Source organism: Danio aesculapii, chromosome 5 (genome assembly GCF_903798145.1).
Source record: "Danio aesculapii chromosome 5, fDanAes4.1, whole genome shotgun sequence".
Taxonomy (NCBI): Eukaryota; Metazoa; Chordata; class Actinopteri; order Cypriniformes; family Danionidae; genus Danio; species Danio aesculapii.
Genome location: NC_079439.1, coordinates 23,409,219 through 23,434,456, shown reverse-complemented (window position 1 = coordinate 23,434,456; position 25,238 = coordinate 23,409,219). Strand labels below are relative to the sequence as shown.

Sequence of the window (25,238 nt, the reverse complement as noted above, 5' to 3'; positions counted from 1 at the left end):
TACGGTAGGGGAAGCCCTAACGCATGTCCTGAGTGAGGTACATGATGTCAGATGCTCCGGGGAGTGAAATCTGGGAGAAAGTAAGATCATGGATAAAAATGAGAGTTAAACAACCATCCTTTTTAGATCTGTTTTATCTAATTTAGAAAATTCCTCCAATCAGAGAGTTGCATATACAGACATACTAAATTTTAAGTCCAGGCTTAAGACACATTTTTATTCTATAGCGTTCCCAGGCTTTTAATCTTTATTGTGCATTGTTCCTGTAATACTATTATTCTTATTCTTACTTTTATTGTTATTTTACTGTTTTAGAATGTGTGCTATAGTTTTGTTCAGCACTTTGGTCAGTGCCAAACTGAAGTTAAATGTGCTTTATAAATAAACTTTGCTTACTTACTTACTAAACTAACAGTTTTATATTATCTGGATTTTCAGCATGCCTTGGACACTAGTTAAATCCGCCTCTGCTCTTAAAACTAATTTAAATATTGTAGTACATTTTAAAAAGCTACCTAGAGAAAGTTTCAGAATCACATTCTCATTTCAGGCAAGACATAGTCATGCGATTAATTGCTGAGCTAAAATTAAGTTTGATAATATACAGAACCATACTGGTAGGTCACATCAAATTTATTGCTTTGAGAAATTATATTGCACCATATTCATATGTAATCAAGAAATAACAAGATGAAAACAGCTTTGTCCGTTATTTAATCTTGAGTAAAAGTACTGTTTTTGTTATGCTGTATATAGTTATTATATACAATATATATTATTTTAAGTCTGAAATATGAGCGCTTGTGTATCATTTGCTGCTCACTGCCTCCTGTTTTCCTCGTTGATCTTTGACATCTTGCGGCACGCGAACAGTCATTCCGTCCATCCAGCGCTCCACAGTCACCTGACACCCCAATCGAGATCTGAGCCAATGAGAAAACGGCACCAAAAAATCATTGCAACAATTAACAGAGGAAAAAAGAGCTATACATTTTAATAAAGGAAAGTTTGCTGTTTACCTGTACATTTAGTCAATATTTCATCATGTCATATTTATTCTAGTCCATTTCATTCTTAATAAATATATAATGAATATTTTAAATGAATGAAAACAACACAACACTCTAATAAAACTATATTATGTGTTGTTATTATTATAAAAATATTTATGTACAATTTTTAGCACTCATTACTGACTTAATCAGACATGCTTCATATATTAGATCCGGAATTCTTACGTCTTGGTGATTCCATAAGCCAAATCCAGCATGTCAATCTCTTCATCCACCATTGGCTCCAGTTTGTCAAACACATTCTCCTCAAATATCAGGTGACAGGTGGAACAGGCCAGAGTGCCCTCGCATGCTCCTAAAATGGACACACACATGCACACACACATCCACATGCACACTTTATTCATTTTGTTTGTTCACAATATTAAGAACTGTCCATGTCATGCAAACAGTCTAAATAAACAAAGTCTTACATGTTAGTAAAATGTACTGCTTTTAATTCATCACATAAAACCTTTAAAGCATTACTTATATATGACTAAAGTAATTACTGACAACATTCTATTCATCTATCATAAAAAAAATGTTTACAGGCTAAGTTAGATATTCTCCTGCCTCAACAAAGCCAACAAGCACCAATTCTGATGTCTTGTGCATGTGTGAGAACTGAGCAAAAATAACCTGGAGTGAAAGAAGATTGGTGTACCGACCTCAATATTCAGTAACTCAATAACTCAAATACAGTGCTCAGCATATATGAGTACATCTTTCACAAATCTACCTTTTAAAATTCATATTTTTAATAGGAAGCTATACAATAATATATTTGTGCATATACATTAGATTAGTCAGCACTGAGGCCAAATTTGGAGCTTATCTAACAAAATAACTTACGTTAACAGTCCAAAAACTAGTACACCCAAATTTATATGTTATGTAAAATATTAAATATAAATTTACAAAATGAGGAAAAATCAAGAGAAGCAAAAAAATAAATAAATAAATATTTGAAAAATCTAGTTCAAATTTGGTAGGTTGTAATTCTTTTTTGCAATATTTTGCTTGAATTTAATTGTATAATTTTTTCATTTCAAAATATCTTCGATGACTAAAATATTATAAATGTATCTGTTTAATAAATCTGTTTTGTTGAAATGCACCAAAATACATTGCATATATTCACTGAGAAATGGATAAAAATATTCAATTTCAACCTCATGCAAACTTTAAAGGTGCACTATGTAAGATTGACACCCAGTGGCTGAACTAGGTATTGCACTCTAAAACCAAAACACTTTTTAATAAGGCCCTTCCTACAATGACTCCATCCAAATATAAGTTGACAGATTGAGGACACCAAAGGAGCCTGACTATCGAGCCTATAAAGTCATAACAACATTTGGGGACATTCCTTTTTTCCATATTAAAAGGAGTTTTTGTCTTAAGTATCATCTGAAATTACTATTTTACAAACTATTACTACTTGTCAAGGCTGAACAACAGCATAAAATACTGACAATTATCACCTCAGGTTTTGATCAATGTGCTTTATTCAGTATTAAATCGTACCAATTTGAATGCCATACTATTATTGTCATACTGAAGCCAGCAGGATATAGTTTACCTCAGATCTTTAAAATAAAATAGACATTTAAGTAGCAACACTGCACACCAACGAAATAGTGAGATTTATAGTCTAATTTACTCATATTAATTCTAACGTTCAATTTTTGCAAGTGAATGTTTATAACCTCATAATTACTTGTGCATTAATGAATACTGAAATTGAATGTTGAAACTGACTCATATGCAAACCAACAAGTGCTTCTGAATGGCCCTATTTAACAAACAGATTGTTGCAGAAATCTTGTGTCTCGTGTTGTTACACATTGTTACAATATAATCTGCTTAGATAATGTTTAGGTTTGTAATATTTATGTTATTTGTCACTTAACCACCTCATGTGGATTTTAATAACTCAGAATTTGAGTCTCATTTTTGCGTTTCCGGCCATGGCCGAATACATTTATGCTGTAGGCAGCATTAATGACTGAAATGAAATAAGCTGTGTTTTCCACCAAGGCTACCTGGGGTGATGAAATATAATTAGGAAACTGGCAGTGAGCAGGTTATAGGGACCAAAACAAAGACACATTTTCAAAAGAGAATAACTGACTTCAGCATTGTTTTTCAGATAAACAAGTATGTTCACTTGGCATGTTTCTTAAATATCTGCAAACATATTATGGTATTTTTATGCTTTAGAAAAGTCTTTAAGTAAAACATTATCAATTTGGGCTACAATACATTAAAATGAAACAACTTCTTAAAACAGAAATCACATGGAGCCAAAATGACATATAAATGGTTTCATTACCAAAGCCACTGAAGTCAAGATTCTTCTTGACGACAACGTCGAGCAGAGTCTCTCCCTCTGTGACAAATACGCTGCTCTTCACCCCCGACTGATTTACAAAGTGCACCAGCACTTTAGAGCTTGAAGAACTGAGAACACATAGAGAGATACACACTCTAAAGCCATTTCTTTGCTTTGATTCTCTTGGTAAAGGGTTTTCCTATGTTTAAACAAGTAAAAATGAAATTACAAACAATGGCTGATGAGTCAAGTTGGGTAGCGTAGAGTGAATTTTGAAGAGTGTTAATGTGCAACGTTCTGCACTAATTTAACTCTTGATTACACAAAATTACATTGATTAGTTTAATCGCTGCATCCGTGTTTACAATCTTAGTCATTCATGTTCAAGGAAGGGACTTTCTAATTACTTGTGCATTAATGAGTTGCCTGTAAACAACTATAAATATATAAATAAAAACAAACACATTTAAAACTTTGTGATTCCAACCCAAATTAAAATAAAACCTTACCACATGATGCACACTTGAACATTTTGGGCCCAATCTGTAGTCGTTATGGCCTGGTTTGAGAATTTCAAACCTTTTGTCTATACTTTTCTTTTTTTTTTAAATGTGTGGCTTTATTAGCATTATTTTACTGATTGAGTTGGATTTCGTCTAAAAAACTAAAAAATCAGACATGTTTATATTTCCGACTCTTGACTTGACTTTTTTCGATTCCATGTTTGAACTCATCAGTCCAATGCTTCAAAAGCGCATCCTGTTATGTCTATAAATTAGCTCAGTAGGTGGTGAGAAAGTAGTGGTTTACGACTGTTTGAATACATTCGACCACAAGCATGTCACTTCAACATCAATCAAATAAAATGCTTTTTTGATTACCTCTGCAATTGCTCGAAAGTGGACAAGCTAAAAATGTTTCAGCCCCAATGAAAATCCATGAAAAATACTAGATGTAAACAGGGCCTGCTGAGTGGGCATGATGTTCATTGGTTACAGCATGAAAACCTTCGATTATTACAGATTTGAAGTGATTCCTGTTCAGCCGGTCAAAAACACCAAAAGTAACAAGTGTTAAACAACATTTAGCTAATTTGCAAAAGGAATTTAGGAGCATTTGTTTGTGTTTGTTTCCCAGGTGCACCATGAGGTACTGATTCACTTATGAATGGAGGAAATGTACAACATTTCATCTAACTTACTATATAAAGAAAAACTTGTTTCATATTGCTTTTCTACTAACACTTTTATCATTTTCCTATGTGATAAATGTTGTTTTGAGCAGCAGAAGCCACAAGCAATAACAATCACTGCCAAATTACCTAATACAAAATCCTTTCAGTGATGGACTTACACTCAGATTCTGTTAGAACCATTCAAACAACAACCTCAAACAAGGCCAGTCCAGTATTTTTCAGATGCAAATCAAAGACTTTATTCAATAAACGTGTTTCCATTAAAGTTTTATGAGCATATCCTTTTACTGATTAAAAATATTATCAGATTCAATGTAGTGCATACGATATTTATTCACATTTTTTGGAATTTTAGGCTTTTAGTTTTTTGTAATTTACATTCTTCTCTGCAAAACAGAACACACGTCAGGAGAGCCAACTGATAACACTGACTGTTCCACATTTAGGGCTGTTGTGGTCTAAAAAAATAAAAAATTGTTGCACTTATAACCTTCTAACAGCTGCTCCCGGGCACAATAGCTAAAGTGGCTGATCACTGCTCCAGTTATTTGTTCACTCCGTCTATTTGTCTGTGAGTATTTTTTAAGGTTAATATGGGTAGGCTATTATTGTTGTTATTTTTCAAACATATGGTAAAACAACAATACTATTAGACTTATGTGTATGTCTACTGTTGGTTAAAAAGCTAATTTTTGTATAGACTTTGTATGGACTTGAATAGACTTTAAATTTGTCCTGGTTATTACTGCACAGGAAAGGTTCTGTTCACTAAAGTAGCCTTCTTTCGCAGTCCTCTCAATAGTAAACAAACATCTCACGTGTCATTTCACAGCTGTGAATACGTCATTACATTAAGACAGAAATTACATTTTTGGGTGAGTTATAGCTTTTAATACAGTATGCAACTCTTTCAACGCCATTTGGAAATGTCCACACATTGCTGAGCAACGTAGAGAATCGTAGAGAAGTTTGCACAAATCTTCCCATTGTATATTAAACAATGGGAAGATTTGTGCAACCTTCTCTACGATTCAGCCAATTAGATTTTTAAGTTCGGGAGATGCTAGATTAAGATTGTGTGGGGGGTCAAATCAAGCTCGTGATCTTTTTATGAATAATCGTGCAGCCCTAGTTTGGATGGGTCCACAAATTCAGAGTATGGATTGACCAACATGTTACTTGACTTCTTTTACTAGACAGAAATCAGGGTTGGTTGGTGCCAATGGCATAGTGGAAAGTGCACCAACACATGCACTCCGGTGTTCGCGGCGACCTGAGTTCGATTCCCGCCTCGAGGTCCTATGCTGATCCTTCCCTTCTCTTTGCTCCCCACACTTTCCTGTCAATTCTCTCTACTGTCCTGTCCAAATAAAGGTGAAAACCCCTAAAAAACAATCATTAAAAAAAGAAATTAGGGTTGATCAAACAAGTTTTGAAGAGATCTTCCATCTATGAAATGATTTAAAATAATCAGAGTATATACAGGAATCAGAGAGTGAAATTCAATACCTTTCAAGACCTTTTTTAAGACTCTTTCCATACATTTTACGACCTTATAACCACTTTTCAACTGGAAACATTCGCAAGATTTTAACTTCCAGTATGATACTGATTGTAAGAAACTAATCCATAACTAAAACATATTGCATATGCTGAATAAAAATCTATCAAGTCTAGCTAATTCAGTAGGTTATCACCTATAGAACTGCAGAAATAATGGTGTTGCCTTGGTTACTGCAGTAAATAAAGCAGCATGATGTCACATCTAACAGAATTTTATTGATTTCATAAGCTACACCGCATCCTGATATTCGCAGATTTAATTCTGGCAAACTTTAGCCTACAACCATAAATTACATAATCAAAAATGATATAAAAATGAATACCTTGGAAAATAGCATTTAAGATTTGTTTATGCTTTTTAATGGCCTTAAAATTCTCTACATTGATTTATCAACTTTTATTACTATATAAGACCCAGCGGACACCCTGATAATTTAAAATCAGCAAGTGTGTGGTCTCATGATCTGGACAAATGGACGAATCATACAGCTGACAATCATACAGTTGACTTAAACTGGAGTTGATTAAAACAGAAAGTAATAAATTGAAATTGTGGTTTGACGTAAACAAATTGTCATTAAATATAAGTAAAACAAAGGTTATGTTATTTGGGAAATTAAAAAGTCGTCATAATATAGATTTAAAAATTGATAATGAAGTTAAAAAGAGTATATACAATTAAGTTTCTTGGTGTAGTATTGGATCATACAATTAGTTGGAAACTGCAAATAAATAATGTGATCTCAAAATTAGTAAAAACTGTAGCAATAGTGTATAAAGCAAGATTCATCTTGGACAATAAATTAATGTATATATTATATAACACACTTATGTTGCCATACATGAGTTATTGTGTTGAAATTTAGGGGAATACATATAAATCTAATTTACAATCCTTATGTACAATACAGAAAAAAGTAATTAGACTGATAGAACGTGTGGGGAATTTGGAGCGTACAAATCCCTTATTTTTTAAATTAAAGATACTTAAGTTCAATGATTTGGTTACATTTAAAATGACACAATTCATGTTTAAAGCTAGGAATAAATTACTTTTGAAATGCATACAAACGTTTTTTTTTTTTTGTAGAAAGACAAGTGGGATATTCTCTGAGAGAAGAACAAAATTTTAGGAGAACAAGAACATCTTTAAAAAGTTTGTGTATGTCTGTATATGGTGTGAAATTATGGAACAGTCTAGAACAGATTCTCAAACAATGTCAGGATATTAATCAATTTAAAAAGTTGTATTGATTTATATTATTAAAGGAATATAATTATGAAGGTGATTGACAAAGGATAAAATGAGAAAGGTTTGATGAAATTTTAATTAATGGCTATTTGCAGTACTATGTTTTGTTTTGTTTTTGTTTTTTGTTTTTTTTATTTTATTTTATTTTTTTATTTTTTTTCGGGGGGGGGGGGGGGGGGGGGTACTTATGTCTATGGTCTTGAACAGTTTTAAAATCGTCCTGTGTTGTTTTGTTTTTTTTCAGAGAACATTTGAGCAAACACGATAGTAAATATTACCTTCTGGTCTTTCACAGCATTTAAACTGTGCAATTACTATAGCCAAATTGAAGTATTTGAGGGTGAAGTAAATTTCCATTCTTTCAGCACAAGAAAAATTAAGCTGACTAGACTAGAGCGTTTTTCCATGTCAATGTATTTACGAAAGCAGTCATAATTTAGCTACAGCTGGTTTTGGCATAGTCGAGCTACATTCTTCATTTGTCTGTCTAAGTACACATGACACTAAGTTTAACTAAATATTTAAATCATTAAATACACATCACCTCATTCGCACAGATTCAAGGCCAATCGTAAGAGGATTGATGTGTATACATACTGGACCATGTTGAACTACAAATCACATTATCTAACTCCAAGTCCTGCTCTACAAAAATCTGACTGGCACAATTTCATTCAGACTAAAATGTTTATTTGAAAAAGCCAAACTACTGTTTAGTGCAGCTTTATAAGGCTCTGCTCTTAGGAAACTTCATTTGACATATGGATATCCATATTGCAGATTTAATCTAAATGCAGATTTAAATGAAAGTCTATGAATTAGATAAACAGAACACTCTTATTAAGTCCAAATAGTACATTGTGGAATGTTTAAGAAGCTGTGTACCTAGTGGATAAAGGAGGACTGGTGCTTCCTAAGCTTGTATTTTATTATTACACTTTCAGTCTGAGACATCTCGAGCGCTGGTCTCTCTCTCCCAAGAGAGCTCCACCATGGTTTATAGTTGAACAAGCCATTCTACTTCCCCTTCCACACTACAATGCTTATCCATTAAATTGCCTCAAAAGTAGAGTTGGGTATCGTTTGGGGTTATTTCGATACCGGTGCTAAAATGATACTTTTAAAATGGTACCGGTGGCAAAACGGTGCCTGAACTGATAATTCTGAGCCACAAAATTATTTGAAAAACGCACTCTTCAACGTTTCCTCAACAGTAATTGTAGCAAGTATTATGTTATTTATTAAATTACCCAATGAATTATTTTAACGTCTACCCCCACCCCTACGCTAAACCCAACCGTCACAGTCAATGACTGTATAAAATATGGATGACTCGACAGCACCATTTCCCATTGAACGCTTTGAAGGCAACACGCCTCATGAGGGGCACAAACTGTCGCATAAGACTGCTGAAAGACTGCACTATAACAAAGGCTCGCTAATGTAAATATAAGCACTTACATTTAAAAACCCGTAATAATACACGATTTAAAAACTGCGTGATGTAAGCTGTTATAATTTAATAAAAGCAATACTGCAATACTAACAATCTTTCATACACTCTGGCCTGGGTTAGACTAATATGAGCACAAATAAATATTTCTCTTATAAGGGATTGTTGGTATTGTTATCTTCACAGGGGTAGAAATATCACTTGTAAAATAAGAACAATAACATATAAACAACATACATTTTTAGAAAGGTTTTTATTTTTAAAATATACACACCATAGATAACGATTTACCATGCTAGAAAAATCATGCGTAAAAGATTAATACAACAAGATTTCTAAATATCAACAGGATATTTACACATCCCATCCCTGCACTATATCAATCCTCGTCAATTTTTACAATAAACTTCGCAGTATTAATACATCAACTGATGTCTATCAGCTGCTGAACATCGCTTCTATATTGTTTATCATTTTTGTCTCCGTTTTCACTTGGTTTATTCCATGCCGTCATTATATCTGGCAAAGAGGAATTTACATACATTTTGATGTTTATTAGGAGTTTTCAAATAAAAAGCCAACTGTAAATGGTGTATATAAATATTACATAACATTTACAGCTCTATTTGTTATTTAAGATTTGGTTTCTAGAACATAAATATTTTATTACAGCAAATTCAGTAAATTAACTCAATAACATGCCGAAACTCAAAATGCAGAGACGTCCTTTAAATCAAGTTCAAATAATATTACAGGAGATCAATGTGTAGATCGGCCTAATTATTATTTCAGACCCATAAAGAGAATTACTGCTAGATAGCGATTACCTGTATCTTCCCCAATGATGTGTCATTTATTGTGCAGTTTTATTGTTATTTTTATATTGAAATTCTTACTTCTTGTGCACTACAAAATGTATAAAATTTTATTATTATTTGTTTAATGCGTGTGCAATCAACAAACATTTATTATTATTATTTTGTCTTTGCTTGATTATTTGTGATATATATGTATGCTGTTTGCATTTTATTCAAAGGTTAAACACAGTACCCACACTGCGTTTACATAGTAGCCTGCATTTGTTGTTATAGCAACACAAATGGTTGTAATAACGTTAACAAAGGTGAGGTTTTATATAATAAAGATCGCGCCAGCTCTGGGCCACATGCATATTACTCGCGGCCCGATTCCGGCTCGGATGCAGCATTGTTGGCTCGCTAACAGCCGCCGCATCTGGCCCGATTGACTCTGGCTGGAATCGGGCAGTGAGTCTATAGGCATCCGAAGTAGGTACAGCAGACGAAGTCTGGCCGAGGGGTAAAGCAGGTAGTACATCAGAAGCGCCGCGACATGGCGTGCACATGACAGTTAAAAGTAATCGTTGATTAACACGGAGGAGGCGGGCTTTATGACTTGTACTGCAGCCAGCCCCCAGGGAGAGATCTAACGGCCAAGACCTTCAGTCAAAAGCAGGCTTGTGGCACACTTGGTCACAGTACTGTAAAAATATTAATTATTGTAATAAGTTTAAGTGTTATATAAAAATGATGCTATATTGATGTGCAAATCCGCAGCTGTATTCTGTCTAGACTTTACCCGTTTCCTCCAGAGTTTCATGTACTGTAATTTCAGGTGTTTCATTTTTAATTTTTCGACTTTAACTGCAGTTCGGCAGTTTCACTTTCATGTAAATTCATGCCCCCGTGACAAAGTGAGGTATAGAAAGAGAATATAAAGTAAGGACTGGTGAAAATGGAAAGACAAATGGAAAGAAAAAAACTCAGTCTGTCATGTCTGTGGTCCTTAAGGTAGTCAAAAATCGCTGTTAACACGGTAGACTCTTAATAAGACTATTGTCTTAATCATATTAAAATCCGAGTACTGGTGTCCATGTAAACGTAGTCAGTGAAAGTGCCAGAAGATGTCGCAAGCCCTCAAAGACGTGTTTCCACCCTTACATACTTTTGCAAAGCATCTGCTTAACGTTGCTGTGTCAGAATCATTGCTTGTAAAATATAGCCATGTTTAGCTTGCTTAGTTTAATCAAATTAAATGAACGCGATCATGCGTGTTGATTAATCTGAAGGGGCTCACTCACCCGATGCGCTGTACTGCGTGTTGCCTACATGCGTGCGTTCCTTAAGAAACAAGAACAAACACCTAACATCGCAGACGGTGTCTGCATCCCACAAAATTTGAATGAAATGTTTCGAGATGGTGTGACAACGTGTACCTATGTGTACCTTTGATGTACCTCCTGATGCTTCTTACGTCATTGTCGCAGCACCAGTGGCACAGAAATAAGGCACTAAAATTCATATGCTGATTCGGTTCGGTCAATACCGGTTACCATGGTACCGGTGCCAAAATGGCACCAGGTTTCGTTACCCAACCCCACTCAAAAGGTACAGTCCATGGTTTCCGTTACATTCGTTCTTTCATGGCGGGGTGTCGCACCAAAATTCATTCCCGCCACGTCTACATTACAGCTTCTCCATCAAAACCTTGAGTTGTTGCTGGGGTTTTTTTTTAGCGGGTTATAATCGCACTAAAACATATTAAAATGTAAGTGAATTATAACAAAGCGAACTTCTGTAATCATAGTAGTGCTGTGCGTTACACGTTTAACCCTTTAAGGTTACATGCTGACTGACCTACTGACTGACTGACAGGACTGCGCACTGCGTGAGGCCAGCAAACACGATGTAGCTTTTAGTTATGATGAACAGTTTCCATAATTGTACTTTATTTGTAGATAAAGGTCTATGCCTCCGCATACAATGACTTTATCTTGCCGTTTCACTTTACTTCAGGACGCATCAATGCCATTCTGTAGGTCTATTCTGTTCTGCTATTCTGTACACACTAAATCGCACTTCAGCAGTGTTTATTTGAGAGCGCACTTGAAAATCTGTGCTTGAGCAGTGTATATTTGAGAGCATGCAAGGAGTTTTGTGAACAAACCGAGGAAATCACTGTGCAAACAAAGAGATTGGCATGCTCGTATTACATGAATGCAATCTTTGCTTGTAATACTGCACTCATGACATTTTTCATTGACACAAAGTCATAGGTAGTTGAAAGATCTTTGTAAAGGCCTGCCACCACAGCTGGAAAATATCCTAGAGGAAACACTGCAGTCTCATCCTGTAATGTCACGTCCTCAATCAGTATGGAAAAGAATAGCAAAAACTAAAACTAAAAATTAAAGTTTAACCCATTTCTGAGCACAATCTTAAGTATTTGGCTGAATCCCAATCTGTGTATTGGAAAATCTAATTTACTTTGGAAGGAATAGATAGAGAATGGTATTTTTAAGCTAGGGGATCTTTTTGAAAATGACAATATAAAGTAATTTAACCAGTTAACACATTTTGGCCTCAACAAAAATACATTTTTGAGATATTTACAAATTAGACATCTACGTTTAAAACAGGCAGTCGAGCTCCAGATAAGGACTGCAATTTATCAGTAATTCTTAGAGCATATGGCAGAGGGCACGAAGTTTCAGTGTATTATAAATGGTTAATGAAAAAGATGGGCTGTAGTTTCCATTCTGTGCTTAAAACTGTTTGGAGTAAAGTTCTAAATTGTACATTTAGCGATGAACGTTGAAAAAAATTTGCCAAAACTGTAAAGTAATGTCAAGAAATTTGAAAGACTCCACTGAAAGCTGGAGATGTGTGAGCGAAGAAGGAGACTTGATGCATGCCCTGTGGTCCTGTTCTAAAATACAGGAATTCTGGGTTAAAGAGCACAATTACATTCAGGATATTTCTGGATGCTGCTTTGCATTTTGTCCTAAAATATATGTACTGGGAGACCCGTTCATGTTGGGGTCTGGTGTGAAGATCTCTCAGTGGATTCAAATAAGTATTCTGATTGGAAGACAAATCATTATGAGGGGATGGCGTTCAGCAGGTCCACCATCATATCATTACAGAATTGGGAAAGGTGGCAGCATATGAAAAAAAATAACATATAGATTACTTGATAAATTGGATATTTACCAGAGAAGATGGGGAAATTATTTGGCATTTTTTGGAGGATGAATTAGGTCACCGTGGTGAGATGCTCGGTAAACATGCAATTATCTAAATTGATTTATATTTGTATTATTATTATTATTGAATTATTTATTTTTACTATTATTATTTTCTGTATGTGTGCTTTTTTTATTTTTTGAGTTTATATTATTTATCTGTATTTACTGCATTCACGATAGCAACATCTAATTACTGTAACTGCTGCTGTTGGAGAGGGGAGAGGAAAGGGTGGTGTTAAAAGGATGTAAATATGTGTAAACTGATGGTACTGTTAAATTATTTAAGAAAACAAAAAAAAAATTAATCATAAGAAAAGAAGCTGTGTACCTTTTTTGATGCTCATTTGAACTCTTATTATTATTATTGTGGCATAGTCAGAACTTCAAACAGCCGGAAGAAGGTTTTGACTCCATTTTAGCTTCCACAGGTCAAAGACTGTCTGACCAATGTAAAGCAGCAAATCCCAGTTCAATTTGTTAAGCTTCATGTTTAGGGGCTTGACAGGTCAAAATGTAAATGACAACAATAAACCAGTGGATAGATTTTCATTAACAGTACCTCATGCAAAACCCCCCGGAGTCTAAATAGATATAATTTTATTATGCTATTTGCCAAAGTCACTCATGTATTATAAAGTGTTTTCAAAGTTTTAAATACAGTGTATGGTCAATTAACATCACAATGAATTTTCTAAATTCTTATATTATTTATTATTTAAGCATAAAGGGGGAGGGGGGGTAACATATTTATACATGGTTATACATGGTGATCAACAAAGGAACAATTTTACTTAGGGCAAATAACACAGCAGTTTAATAAAAGCAGATATAGTTGTAAAGAACGGTCTGCTGTTGATCTATTAACAATGCATATTTAAAAGAGCACAGCTTATTTTCATAACAACCATCATAATCTACCATGAGCAGGTTTTATTTAATTATCATGAGCAGGTTTTAATTATAAATAATAGTGGTTTTTAATAATTGTGGCATAGTAATTAACACCATATGTATTAAATACTGTACATCCTACCAATAGTTTAGCATCAACAACATGTGTATTTAATACATCCAAACAATATTTTAGCACCAATAGAGAAGAAAAAATAGGGCTGGGCAATAAAATTGGTATCAATATTTATTGACCGAACACCATTGTCAACGATTAAACAGGACGTGCACAATGCACACACAGTGTGTAACCGGTGCACACGTGACCATTTCCAGGTACACCTAGTTAAAAAACATCTGAACTTTTCTGAATGCCAAGAGTGCACCGCGATTTATGCAAGTAGAACTAATCAATCTGCTTCACACTTGGTATGGAACATACACATTTCAGTAATAATGGCAGACTAATTACCTGAGAAAAACACAGCACATCCAAACACTTAAGCGCTTTTTACTTTTCTCCATAAACTTGCATTGGAGCTGCAGCAATGGTTTGTCTGTTTGTCATTCTCTGAGAAAATGGTTTATGGTTGCATAGTTACGAGAAATGCCATAGAAAATGGTGGAGGAATCCACAGGCTCGCGCTTGTCACTTCAGTTTATAATAATGAGGAGATTGTAAATTAAAAACGATGTAAGGATGATGCCAGAGTGGCTTTTTGGTTTCTTTTTTGTGCATCCCAGCCACTAGCTCCCCATCTAAAAGATTTCTTAGCCTAGAGCAGGGGTGGGCAAACTCGGTCCTAGAGGTCCGGTGTCCTGCATAGTTTAGCTTCAACTCTAATCAAACACACCTGAACATGCCAATCAGTGTCTCCAAGATCACTAATTATCTATAAGCAGGTGTGTTTAATCAGAGTTGGAGCTAAACTGTGCAGGACACCGGCCCTCCAGGACCGAGTTTGCCCACCCCTGGCCTAGAGGATAATATTGTCAACTTCACAATTTGTAATGTTGCAGTATGTATTTGAATAATGATGGCTGATTCCTTTACTTGAAAGCTCAGATTTGATTATCAATTTGTTTTGTTTACAGAGTTTGAGGTTTACTGTATCATTATTATTGATACTTTAGATGTTGATCTACCTTTACCATTGCACACACTTTGTAACATTTTATTCATCAAGTTTAAGAGTCTCTTTAACTCTTGTTGATTTTATTATAAAGAAATGAGATAATTTATTTAAATATTTTTGTTTTGACTATTAAAACTATTTGCCTTAGTAATGTTGGTAAATTAAAATAAAGTGGTTGAATAACAAAAAAATCCTCATGTTCCTAAATGTATTGTTAAAAATATTCAATAATTATCAACATTGAATGATATGAAACATGATATCATGATCATTTTTTTGCAATATCGCCCAGCTCTAGGAAAAACTAAAAAAATATTGAAGATAAAACGCAATTAAAACTGTTATTGGTATAATGTAGCTGTTGTTCTATTTTGTACCAGAACAGTGTATGAACACAACAGTTTTCAGTGCTACAGACTGACCTGGCAGATTTGTTCTACTGCTACATGAGCAGCAGAGGCCCATTCAGGTTTTGTCTAAATATAGCTAGAAAGTCCAGTGATGTGCTCATAATTGCACCTTTGTTTCACCAATAAATTGCAGGCATGACAGAATTTCTAGACCTGAAAAAAAATTCTCTACAAAATGGAAAGGTGACCAGAAATTGCTGATGGTAATGAACAGCCTGATGTTGTACTTGATGATCAAGACTATACATTTGACACAGAACTCTAATAGACACTGGCAGCCTGTTAAGGGAGCGAGAAAAAGGAAGGAAAGAATTTGACAGGTGGCCACACTGCAAGGGAACCAGGACTTTATCGAGGAGCTGAGAAAGGTAATTTCTCAAGGAAACAAGTCAAAAATCATAAAACTGTCAATAAAAAAAGAGATAGACAACTGGCACCTTCAGCTATTTTAGTATGCTTTACAAGAAGCAGTACACAAGCGAGATAATATTAAATATTTAATATTTTTTCAATGAAAGTCACATTTGTATTTTTTTCCATAATAATATTTAAAGCATGCAATTTATACAGCGCTTCTCTGAAAATCTCATTGTGAAACACACTATATAAATAAACATGAACTGAATGTCACATTAGGGCTAGGCGATAAATCGATTTTATCGATTAACTTGAGTCTGAAGTTCACATTGATTTGTTTAAAGGGCACCTATGATGAAAATCATCTTTTGTAAGCTGTTTGGACAGAACTGTGTGCATGTATAGTGTGTCCACAGTCATATTGCAGTAATAGAAACAAAATAAGTCTCTTTTTTAAATTTCCTGACATTAAAATAGGATTCAAATACCTCCCATTTTAAGGCCCATCGCAATGTGACGTAGGAGTGCGGTTTGCCCGGCCACTGAATTGATTGACAGCTGTGTATTAACATTTCTCCGTAGTAATGCATATAATCATATCAACAAGACAGGATATGCACAAAGTAACTGGGATTAAAAGTTCTGTTCAGTTCTCTGTGATCATCAATCATCATCAAATGTGATTAAAAATTAGTTTTACAAGTTTTAAAACCTTTTCAAAACAGCGCATGTTTGTTATGGATTACAGCAATTTTACCGTCTTTATCACCACAGCCACGTCAGTACAATTATAAAAGAAGACGCTTCAATCACGGTTTGTGGACGTTAAATCAGGTTTATCTTGTATAGGGATGCACCGATACCGATACTAGTATCGGGTAGATACTTGGTTAAAATACTCGTACTCGTATCGGATATGAAAGGCTGATACCACGCACAGATACTACTCAACAGTAATTCACTACATGGATGTGATTTGCTGTCCTACCTGACAATGCCTGAATGTATTAATTAGCCTAATGTATTATACATTAATAGCTTAGTCCTTATAAATGATCAGTTTATAAAATACATTATTAATAAATCTATAGGCTACTGAAGAATAAACCGAATATGAAATATGATCCTTGCACAATGATCACAGCTAAACAACCAGCACTCATTTTATATATAAACTCTAAATAAAAAATAAATAAGAAGTTTGAAATACATTGAACATTATGTAAAAAAATCTAAAGACTACAGGCTGAATAAAAGCATCTCATGAGAGCTGAACATCACTGCCGTCACCGCTTGCGTGTCAGTTTACAGCTTCTGAAAAGATCAGACAGCCTACAGATCACATAATCTCAATAAACACCATGTAAATGTATAAATATTTAGATAAGTATCGTTAATGAAATATTTATAACGATATGATCTTGCTTTTGGTGCGCGCGCTTTCTCTCTCTTGCCCAGGGGCAATTGACACGCGCTGATACACACTATGCAGCATACACTGGCAAGATGACAAGTGCTGAACTCCACGGGACCAGTTTTATTTGTTGCTGATTTGCGTGTCGTTCCTTTTTTGAAAATGGCTTTTATTTATAAAATCTCTCAAGTTAATATTGGCTATCGGGTAACACAATCTCCCTCAAAGATATTGGAGTTCAATAACGTGGTGCGCAGTATGACTATTGACCCGTACCTTCCTGTAAGTTTACACACTGCATACACTGGCCTACAGTGATCGATACATCAAATAATCATTGGGAAAGTTCTCACTGTAGTATTTCTCACTAACATTACGTGATATCTGCTTCCTTCAAGTCTGTCACTGTGCTGTTTATCTGGCACAACCGAGGTGGAGATTGAGGCACACTCTGACAGGCATGAGGGAACGGTGGGCGGGGAGAACTAGCATTAAAGGTGCATGCAACAAAAACAGCTACATTGTGTTTAGAGCAGAAAATCCCACATTCTGAAAGGTATAATAAATAATCTTATGGGTGTTTTGAGCTGAAACTTTACAGACGCATTCTGGAGACACAAAAGTCTTATCTTAAATCTTGCAAAAAGGGTAAAATAGGTGCCCTTTAAATGAAAATCAGTTTTTCACGCTAACGTGACGCTTCCCTCTGGGCTCCCGTAGTTCCCCCTGCATTGCCATAGAAACACACAAACAACATGCAGCGAGCAGAGGAGAACTCAGAGAAATGTTGCACACCTTGAAATTAAATTAAATAGAACATGGATGCACAAACATGTATAATTCAGGGCTCACAGTCACACATTCACGGCGAGACATGCATTTAAAACTGCACGCCACACCGTGAGAAGTCAATATGGGTAATATATATTGGTGCATTTGAACAAAACAGATTAATGAAACATATATATTTATTAATATAATATTTTAGTCACTAAAACAGATTTAGAAATGGAAAGATAATACAATTAAATTCAAGCTAAATATTTGAAAAAAAATTACAAACTATAACATTTCAACAAAGTTGTATATATTTTTAGTTTCTCTTGATTTTTGCTATTTTTTGAAAATTTGTATTAAATATTTTTCGCTAACATAAATGTCAGATAAGCTCCAGATTTGGCTTCAGTACTGACTAATCTAATCTATACTAACTAATCTAATGCACAAATATAACATTGTAAAGCATTCTATAGAAAATATTAAGTTAAATAAGAGATTTGTGAGGAGGGGTGTACTCATATATGCTGAGCACTGTAGCTGCAAAGACTTCATTGCTGTAAATATCAACACTGACAAAACTCACTTAGTGCATTAGACTAATCTACAAGACCCCACGGACATAAAAGCAATAAAATGCAACCCACAAGCCTAATGTGAGTAATGTACATGAACTGATAACACACAAAATAAAAATGAATAAACCTTTGAATGCATGTTCATTGAAAAAAATAAATCTTGAAAAAAAGTCCAGTTTAGCAATCATTATGAGTTTTACTTTCACTCTAATTGTACAAAATGGAGAAATTTATATTATTATTTTTATAAAAGTATTGTATGCAATTATAAATAGAGCTTGTGAAATTAGATTTTTAAATGGTGACCTTTTCTTTAGCATTTTTATATCCTATAATAATAATAATGATAAGGTTATATAGGTTATAGGTGCAGTAGGTGATTGTCTTCAGAAACATTTTTGTTGTGCTGGTTCAAAGTCTCTTCACATTCTAATAGTATTGATTAAAGTAAATGATCTAAATGTATTTATATGTATTTAATATTCTGGGTAAGGCATAAGACAAAAAAATGTCCATCCAATTAAAATTTGTCAGGCCGATAATTCCCTTAATTCTGATAATTAGCCCAAACAGCCCAAAATTATTTTAGTTAATCAATTTAATTTGTAACTCAATTGTTTTGTAGGGAAAAATCAGGGAGGCTGTATCGCCCAGCCCTATGTCACATCTCAATTTCACAACTGATGTTTTCTATTTTTTCCCCCCCTAAGTATACGATTGTTTCTGCCCCCTCATATTTTATTTTTACTGAGTAATATTGAATGTGTACCCTGACTAAACCCCATGTGGGAACTAACATTTACTGATGGAATAAATTAATTATGGTACTTTCCGGTGATGCTGCCCATCACTGAGTGACAGACTGTCTCTGTATAATTCAGCAGATTGAGTGTGACTTTACAAATGTTTTTGGAGATCAAAAGAAATTTGATGAAGAGAGGTCTTCTCTGGGAGGAAAAAGACAAGAGCTTAAGCCGAAAGTATTCAGTATTTATCCAGTCCATTAAGTTGAGGCATGCAGAGATCTTATCTAAAATTACTGATGCAGTGGCAGATGGGGGGGATGAGTTTATGTTATGAGTGCAGCAATGATAAGCGATCAGGCGTAGGTGGAGAAGTGGAGAAGAAAAGCACTTCTGATCCCGGTGGTAACCCAGTGGGTTGATAAGAATGGGTCTTTTCATCTTGTTTAGTTCATTGAGCGCAAACTACTAAAGTGGATATGACATGCATGCACTACACTGCTGATGAACGAAAGCTTAAATTGCTTTTCCTGTAAAATGAACACATACGGTCTAAGAATATAATGATCTAAGGTCATTGAATGTTCTGAAACCAAGTAAATACTGTGCAAGTGATTCAAAGAGATGATATGAGTAAAACAATTCAATAGAGCTGATTTAAACCTCATTTAAAATCCATTACACTATTGTTATTTGTAGGTTAGTTCACCCAAAGCCTAATATCCTATCATAATTTTTCACCCTCTTGCCGATCCAAAACACACACACACAAAACTATTAGTTACTAAGAGTTAATAGAATTACTGGTCACACTTTATTTTAACCCCTTTGGAGCCACAATTGACATCACATGTCAGCCCATGTTTTTTGTGGCTCCTGATAGGCTTTGGCGGTAATACAATATGGTATACCACAGGATTTAAAATTACCAAAGGTATCCGTTTCAATACCATTATACCATCATAAAAAACAATGCACCTACATAAAAGTCAAGGAGTAAATATTAAATATAATTTATTTAAGGCCTAAAAAATGTATGCGTGGTTGTCATTACGGGACAGTGTGGATGAGAAAGAGAGAGGTGGGGAAAGATGGTGACTGGTCGCGCACTAAGTGACTTACGAGAAGGGAGAGGCAGTAAATACGGACAAGACAATTTAAAAAAATTGTGCAACAAAAAGATGACCGCGAGAGATGGAAATACCTCGAACATAAGGTCGCATAAATGGTATTCAGTTTCTGAATGGTTTAGGCACCAGCCAACAGTGTGATGACGCTGCCAGAGTCTTACGTCATATTTTTCTTTATTATGCACGGTAATACCGTTTACCGAGGTAAAATAGGGAGGAGGTTTGATGGTATCAAAACTTGGATACCACCCAAGCCTTGCTCCTGAGCATTTCATCTAATTTAAAGCCTGCGGTCCATGATGGTGGATGACTGTCATCCAATCAAATGGCAGTAAGGTTTGGCATGTTCCACTACACTGAAAAGCAGCATGGCATCACTTCACTCTAGACACATTTACAATGTTTTTATTCAGATTTATTGACATGTTTCCTAATATTTCAAATATTGTATGTAAAAAAAGGAGGGATTGCACTTTCTAATTAAAGTTTAAAATGTTTTGTAACATTGCAAGTTTTAGATCAGAAAGGGGGGGGGGGGGTGTTACATATTTATACATGGTAGGATATCAACAAAGTAACCACTTCACTAATAAGGGCAAATTGCTATAACACAGCAGTTTAATAAAAGCAGATATAGTGGTAAATAAATGTCTGCTGTTGATCTACTGACAATGCTCATTTAAAAGAACACAGCTTATTTTCATAATAACCATCACAATCTACCTTGAGCAGGTTTTAATTAATTATCATGAACAGGTTATAATTATAAATAATTGAGTTTTATAAAAATTGTGGCATAGTAATTATCACCATATGTATTTACTACATCCTATCAATAGTTTAGCATCCACAACATGTGTATTTAATACATCCTAATAATATTTTAGCTCCAATAGAGACGAAAAATTAGGGCTGGGCAATAAAATCGGTATCGATATTTATTGACCGAACACCATTGTCAATATCGATAAAAAAAGTTCAGTATGAAGTTTTACTATGAAGCGCTATAGTTATAATAAAATGTGGCAGCTGAGCGCACCTTGAAAGCAATGCCAATATGCTTAGGGTATAGGTTTGTCATTTCCAATGGAGGTGCGTGACTTGCACAACGTGCACATGGGAGCAGCACGCACATGGTGTGCATTTTTCCAGTCGTGACAAATCAAAAACATCGAACTTTTTTGAATGCCGCGAGCACACTGCGATTCACGCAAGTAGAACTAACCAAACTGCTGCACAATTTGTATGGAATATACACATTTCAGTACTAACAGCAGACTAATTACCTCAGACAAACACAGCGCATCCAAACACTGCAGCGCTTTTTACTTTTCTCCATAAACTTGCATCGGAGCTGCAGCACTGATTTGTCTGTTTGCCATCCTCTGAGAAAATGGTTGATGGTCGCCTAGTTTCAAGAGACGCCAGGGGAGCACGAGCGCAGTCCATTGTAAATGGTCCAGGAATCCACGCAGACGTCACTTCAGGTCAGAATAACAACACATGCAAAATGAGTGCTGTATAGCAGCAGTGAGGAGATTGTAAATTAAAAAGGATGTAAGGATGTCGCCAGAGTGGCTTTTTGGTTTCTTTTCTTGTGCATCCCAGCCACTAGCTCCCCATCTGAACGATTTTTAGCATTGGGGTAATGTAGTCATTCAACTTCACAATCTGTAATGTTGCAGTATGTATTTGAATAATGATAGCTGCTTCCTTTACGTGAAAGCTCAGATTTGATTATCATAATTTGTGTTGTTGACAGAGTTTGAGGTTTACTGTATTATTATTTACAGCTTAAAGTTTGCTTTGATTGTTCAGTATTTTAGCTTTACCATTGCACGCGCTTTGTAACATTTTATTTATAAAGTTTAAGAGTCTTTAACACTTATGTTTATTTTATTATAAAGAGAACAGATATTTTGTTTAAATATTGGCTATTAAAACTATTTGTAATTTAAAACTATTTTGTATTTGGAAAACAATTAGTAATGTTGGTAAATTAAAATAAAGTGGTTAAATAACAAAAAATCCTAATATTCGGAAATGTATTGTTAAAAAGTAATCAATAATCGGTCAATTATCGATATCGAATGATATAAAACATGATATCATGATAGTTTTTTTGCAAGATCGCCCAGCCCTAATGTGGAGTGATGAGGAATATGAAGATAAAGTTGGTTATAAACAAGGTGCAGTCTATACAACAAAAATCTCAAATAAGTAAAAATATTGCAATGTTAATGTTTAGGATTTTGAAAATAAATTTCAAGACTATACCAGGAATCATGTACGAGTTTTTTTATATATTATGTTGGTATAATGTTCGGGAAGTACAACTGTTCTGACCTGATGACCATTGAAATGGACAAAAATATAGATGCTTAAAGGGTGTTGAATTTTAATTATTATAATTTGGTCTGATATATAGGAGCCTCAAGAACTGTGAAAACATACATTTTTCAGGAACTTAAAACATAATTCAGGTCTGAAGATTCTCGCTATTAATAAACTATTAATTAATACGTTTAGCTCAATAAAATACAAATTTGCTACTTGCTAATAGTTAGTAAAGATGTAGTTGGGTTTAGTGGGAATTGGTACTTAAATTAAAGTGTTACTAAATTACTTTATGTCCCCAGATTTTCTATTTTTGAGCAGAGAAAGACTGAATAGACCAAGAATTATATAATAAGAGTGTGATAATCTAAAGTGTGTTAAAAAGGACAAGAAAAAGAGCAAGAGATCACTGATCATATAGAGCTTGTGAGAAGTGTTTCATTTTCACTCAAGAGAACCTGACATCAGCCACAACATATTGCCCCACAGAGGTGCTGCAAGATCTATCGTCATGAAATCATTTTTCAGTGACCTGCACCTTCAGGTTAATAATACTGTGAGGCTGTGTGCAATTAGGCTAGAGGTGTGCACATTATTATTTTCCAGTCACTCGATTGAAAAAAAGAAGGAAATAAAAAACATGAACACAGCTTCACAATAAAAAATCTAATCTAACGCTTCACACGTGTTTATAAATCACCCAATAAAATGGGTTATTTATACATAAAATAAGAAATTAATTTTTTTCACATAAGATAATTGCTTGAGTTAAGGTCAGTCAGCATAGCTGATGTTGTGCTGCATTAATGTTCATAAGGATCACAGCTATGCTATATTTATTTATTAAAAGTTGGTAACAAGAAAGAACTTTGATGGTTTAACTTCTATCATGCAACAAAATAATAAATAGCATATTTGATACTTACCCATTCTGCTCGGATTGACTACAGAGACTGGGAACTGTGTGATGAAATTGTGCATGGCTCCTTACGGATCCTGGGTGGCACGCGAGAAGTGAACTGGAACGGAGCAACACTCGCACACACATACGATATGCCATGCTGTCCTGCTGTGCAAGTGTTAGTGCATGCGTGCCTTTGAATGAAGAGAATCTGCATGCAATTTTAGGATGTCATTTGCTTCAAGGACAAAGCAGCAAGCTCCAAGGAGAAGGCCGACCCTAGGGCGAGCAAGGTTGAACACACAGAGAACAGGATTGAGAGAGACCTTGGTCTTAAAAATTCATCAAGATTTAACCAAATAAACCTGCCTGCCAGGAACCACAAGCAAAAACACACATACATACTAGGACTGAAGTAGAATTGAAGTAAGGTCTAGAAACATTAACTTATAAAAGACGTTCGCACTCTGTTAAACATTTTAAGGATGCTTTAAAAATATCTATTATATTAAATTGTATAAAAAAGGTCACCTTGACTTGACGGATGCAGGATCAGGGTGCAGACAAGATGATGATCTTGGGATCAGATCAAATTATCCACCAGGAGAGTCAGATCAGAGCTCAGAGAAAAGGCCTCAATACTTTATGCAAATATCTTGGTTTTCTAGCATATGCAAATATTCTGACACTGCTCCGTGAACTGTGAACGCCAGATATAAAACGTAATTCAGGCAATCTGTCACCGTACCTTGCGTTCTTGCTCTCTTCTCCTACCATGCATTACAGATTACCTCTTTTTACCTGTTTTTATTTGCAGTCACAGGAGCACCAGTCATTTCTGCTAATTCTTTCCACCTGCCTGTTATTCCCTTTTCCCCCTATTTATAGCACGTCATTTCCCTTCATGTTTGTCAGTATGTTGTCATTTGTGTGTCTGTGCGAAGCACTCCGTTACTCACCTTGTGTTTGTGTCCAGGACTGCCATTGAGGGAGCATCCCGTTGTTCTGGGTTTTGTCCCTGACGCACCCTCAGAACATACTGACCTCCTGTCACGAGCAATGAAGAGGTGAACTCAAATGCAGAAGAAATAATGTCTTTATTTAAGGAGCGAGTCTCAGGGAAAGTACAAAACCAAATTAACCCAGTTGGGTGAACACTGAGGGTGCGTCAGGGACAAAACCCAGAACAACGGGATGCTCCCTCAATGGCAGTCCTGGACACAAACACAAGGTGAGTAACGGAGTGCTTCGCACAGACACACAAATGACAACATACTGACAAACATGAAGGGAAATGACGTGCTATAAATAGGGGGAAAAGGGAATAACAGGCAGGTGGAAAGAATTAGCAGAAATGACTGGTGCTCCTGTGACTGCAAATAAAAACAGGTAAAAAGAGGTAATCTGTAATGCATGGTAGGAGAAGAGAGCAAGAACGCAAGGTACGGTGACACAATCATCTCAAAAACCCAACACCCAGCAAAAACAACAGAACTGAAGGAAGCTCAACACTCCAGTGCATTTGTGTTTTTTATCATATCTGAATTATATGAAGATAATTATCAGATAATACTTCTAGGTTAGAAAAAAAACGTAATCCTAAAGGACAGGTAAGAGTTTGAATGGGTTTAGATTATTGAGTAAAAAATAGCCATCTCAAAAAACA

At 35.0% G+C, this 25,238-nt stretch overlaps 1 protein-coding gene across 1 annotated transcript; it reads right to left on the bottom strand.

Moving 5' to 3' along the window:
- Positions 1-626: 626 nt before the first annotated feature.
- fdx1b (ferredoxin 1b) lies at positions 627-23,755 on the bottom strand. The gene is made up of 4 exons (XM_056456879.1): positions 23,598-23,755; positions 3,391-3,518; positions 1,239-1,368; positions 627-923 (listed from the first exon to the last, which is right to left on the bottom strand). The coding sequence occupies exons 1-4, from the start codon at positions 23,729-23,731 to the stop codon at positions 809-811; spliced, it is 507 nt and encodes a 168-aa protein (XP_056312854.1). The 5' UTR covers positions 23,732-23,755; the 3' UTR covers positions 627-808.
- Positions 23,756-25,238: the final 1,483 nt, after the last annotated feature.